This window comes from Notothenia coriiceps, unplaced genomic scaffold (genome assembly GCF_000735185.1).
Source record: "Notothenia coriiceps isolate Sejong01 unplaced genomic scaffold, NC01 NC01_scaffold00027546, whole genome shotgun sequence".
In the NCBI taxonomy this organism is placed as follows: domain Eukaryota; kingdom Metazoa; phylum Chordata; class Actinopteri; order Perciformes; family Nototheniidae; genus Notothenia; species Notothenia coriiceps.
Window position 1 is genome coordinate 1 of NW_011360247.1, and position 2,155 is coordinate 2,155.

Genomic DNA, 2,155 nt, shown 5'->3' on the forward strand with positions numbered 1-2,155 from the left:
AGTCAACCAACAGAAGTTAACTGTTCCCATGCCCTAAGGTCTTCCCTGACCTTCTTCTCACCTAAAAGTCAGCTATCTGGAATGAATACATTTAAAAATGAGAACAAAGGACTATGGTCTCGTTTAACTGTGTGACTCAATTCTCAAGGCCTGCAGGATGTGCATCATTAACTAACAAGAATTTAACTGCATTATATCTAAGGAAAATGCATCGGGGAATTCCCCTGTTAATTGCAAGGACTATTGATAATTAACAGAGAGACCCAAGGGGCCTCTTCTTGGTATCTGCTTGGCAGAAGTCACTCCATGCAAAAATCACAAGTTTAACCAAAATTCTATATAAGGTGCCATTAAAATGAATATACCAGAAATACACTGTATAAAACTTTCTGCTATAATACGTTACTTTAATACTTCAAATAATTCAAATAATACTTCAGTGACAGAGCCTAAGAGTCAGATAAGTGATTCAGTGTCTCCAGGTGTTAACGCCCCAATATGTTGTTTACTCTCTGTAAACTAGTTAAAAGGTCTATCGAGAGATAGGCTGGTCAGAATTGACATGACAACCCACCCGTGCAGTCAGAACCTTTTGCTGCTGTGACTTGTGATATTAATTCTCCGGCCGTTGACTTGTAATAAACATCATTGTTTGACATCAAAGCTCCAACTCTCCTCGTGTCTCTCTGAGTCCTGACTCTCCATTGCTGCAGTTTCCCTTACAACACTGATGTTGTCGTTGTCTGCTCAGCTTTGATGACCACGACCCCGCAGTGATCCATGAGAACGCAGCGCAGGTGGAGGCGCTGGTTCCCATCCGGCTGGACATGGAAATCGATGGACAGAAACTGAGAGATGCCTTCACTTGGAACATGAATGGTATAAGTGTCAACTAGCTTGACAACATCCAAAACAATCCCGATAAGGAAGTTAGTAATATTTGTTATTTGATTTTAGAGCTTTGGCTCACCTCCTCTCTCTGCCCCCCTCAGAGAAGCTGATGACCCCGGAGATGTTTGCAGAGATCTTGTGTGATGACCTGGACCTGAATCCTCTGGCCTTCGTCCCCGCCATCGCCTCCGCCATCCGTCAGCAGATCGAGTCGTACCCCAACGACGGCATCCTGGAGGAGCAGCAGGACCAGAGGGTCATCATCAAGGTGGGTGCTGGGCCAAACCACCCAGCTAAGGGGAATAAACCAACCTAAAATCTCATCTCAAAGACTCCCATTGACATAGAGATTAAGGGCCCGTGTCCACATAGCAGCGGCCGCTTCCAGAGTTTCATCAAGAAAATGCTCCCAGTGCTTTTTAATTGTTTCTATGACAACAATATCTTTATATCGTAAGTTAAGTTGTTAAAGAGAGAGGAAACAAAGACAAACACTGCTGCTGCAGGATTAAGTTGGTAAGACATGAGCCGCTTTCACACTAAGTACGTTGCCGTACTTAGTTCCCAGCACTTAGGCCCCGGCCACACGAGGACGATAACGGTCGTTTCAGTTACCGTTTTGTGTCATATAGACCGTTCGGCCACAACAGGACGACAGAATATGGCACTAAATGACTACGGTAACAATAACGGGTCCCAAGGTGGATAGAATCGCATACGCAACGCTCTGGGGGGGTCCAACGGCTCCGTGTGTTTGCCCTATCGATCATTTTCTGATAATGATGACGCAATAGCCCCGCCTCTCCCCACCTCTGCTGCTCACCCCCATGTCAAAGTAAACTGCACACTGAAGATTATTTATCTTTCTCTCGATATGGACATAAACGCAAGTGAAGTCTAATCTGACAGGACGGAGACACGCAGCTCTGCTCACCTGCAGCTCCTCCCGCTGTGATGCAGCGGTGAACGGAGCCAAACACACACTTCAAGTCAGATCATCACCCTTAGCTATTTTAAATACCTCTCAAACTACCTAAACTAGTTATAAATATGTTTATTTTTACTGTCGGTTCACTCATCACTGGATCAGCTGCTGCATGAGACAGAGAGGGAGGAAAAAGAGAGGCTCCGTGTATTTTATTATTACATTATATAGAGTCGTTATTCATTTGATTTAAAGCTCAATAAATAGCAAAGAAGACCTTTGACTGGCACTTTTATACGCGTTGGCTGGCGAAAAACTCTGCCCGGTTCCCTCGGCCCC

At 44.9% G+C, this 2,155-nt stretch overlaps 1 protein-coding gene across 1 annotated transcript; it reads left to right on the plus strand.

The window, feature by feature from the left end:
• Positions 1-751: 751 nt before the first annotated feature.
• Positions 752-1,635, plus strand: LOC104957678 (SWI/SNF-related matrix-associated actin-dependent regulator of chromatin subfamily B member 1-like; the record flags this gene model as incomplete). The annotated part of the gene is made up of 2 exons (XM_010785334.1): positions 752-879; positions 993-1,635. Coding segments are annotated over 2 exons (343 nt in total), but the record flags the coding sequence as incomplete, so codon positions are not given.
• Positions 1,636-2,155: the final 520 nt, after the last annotated feature.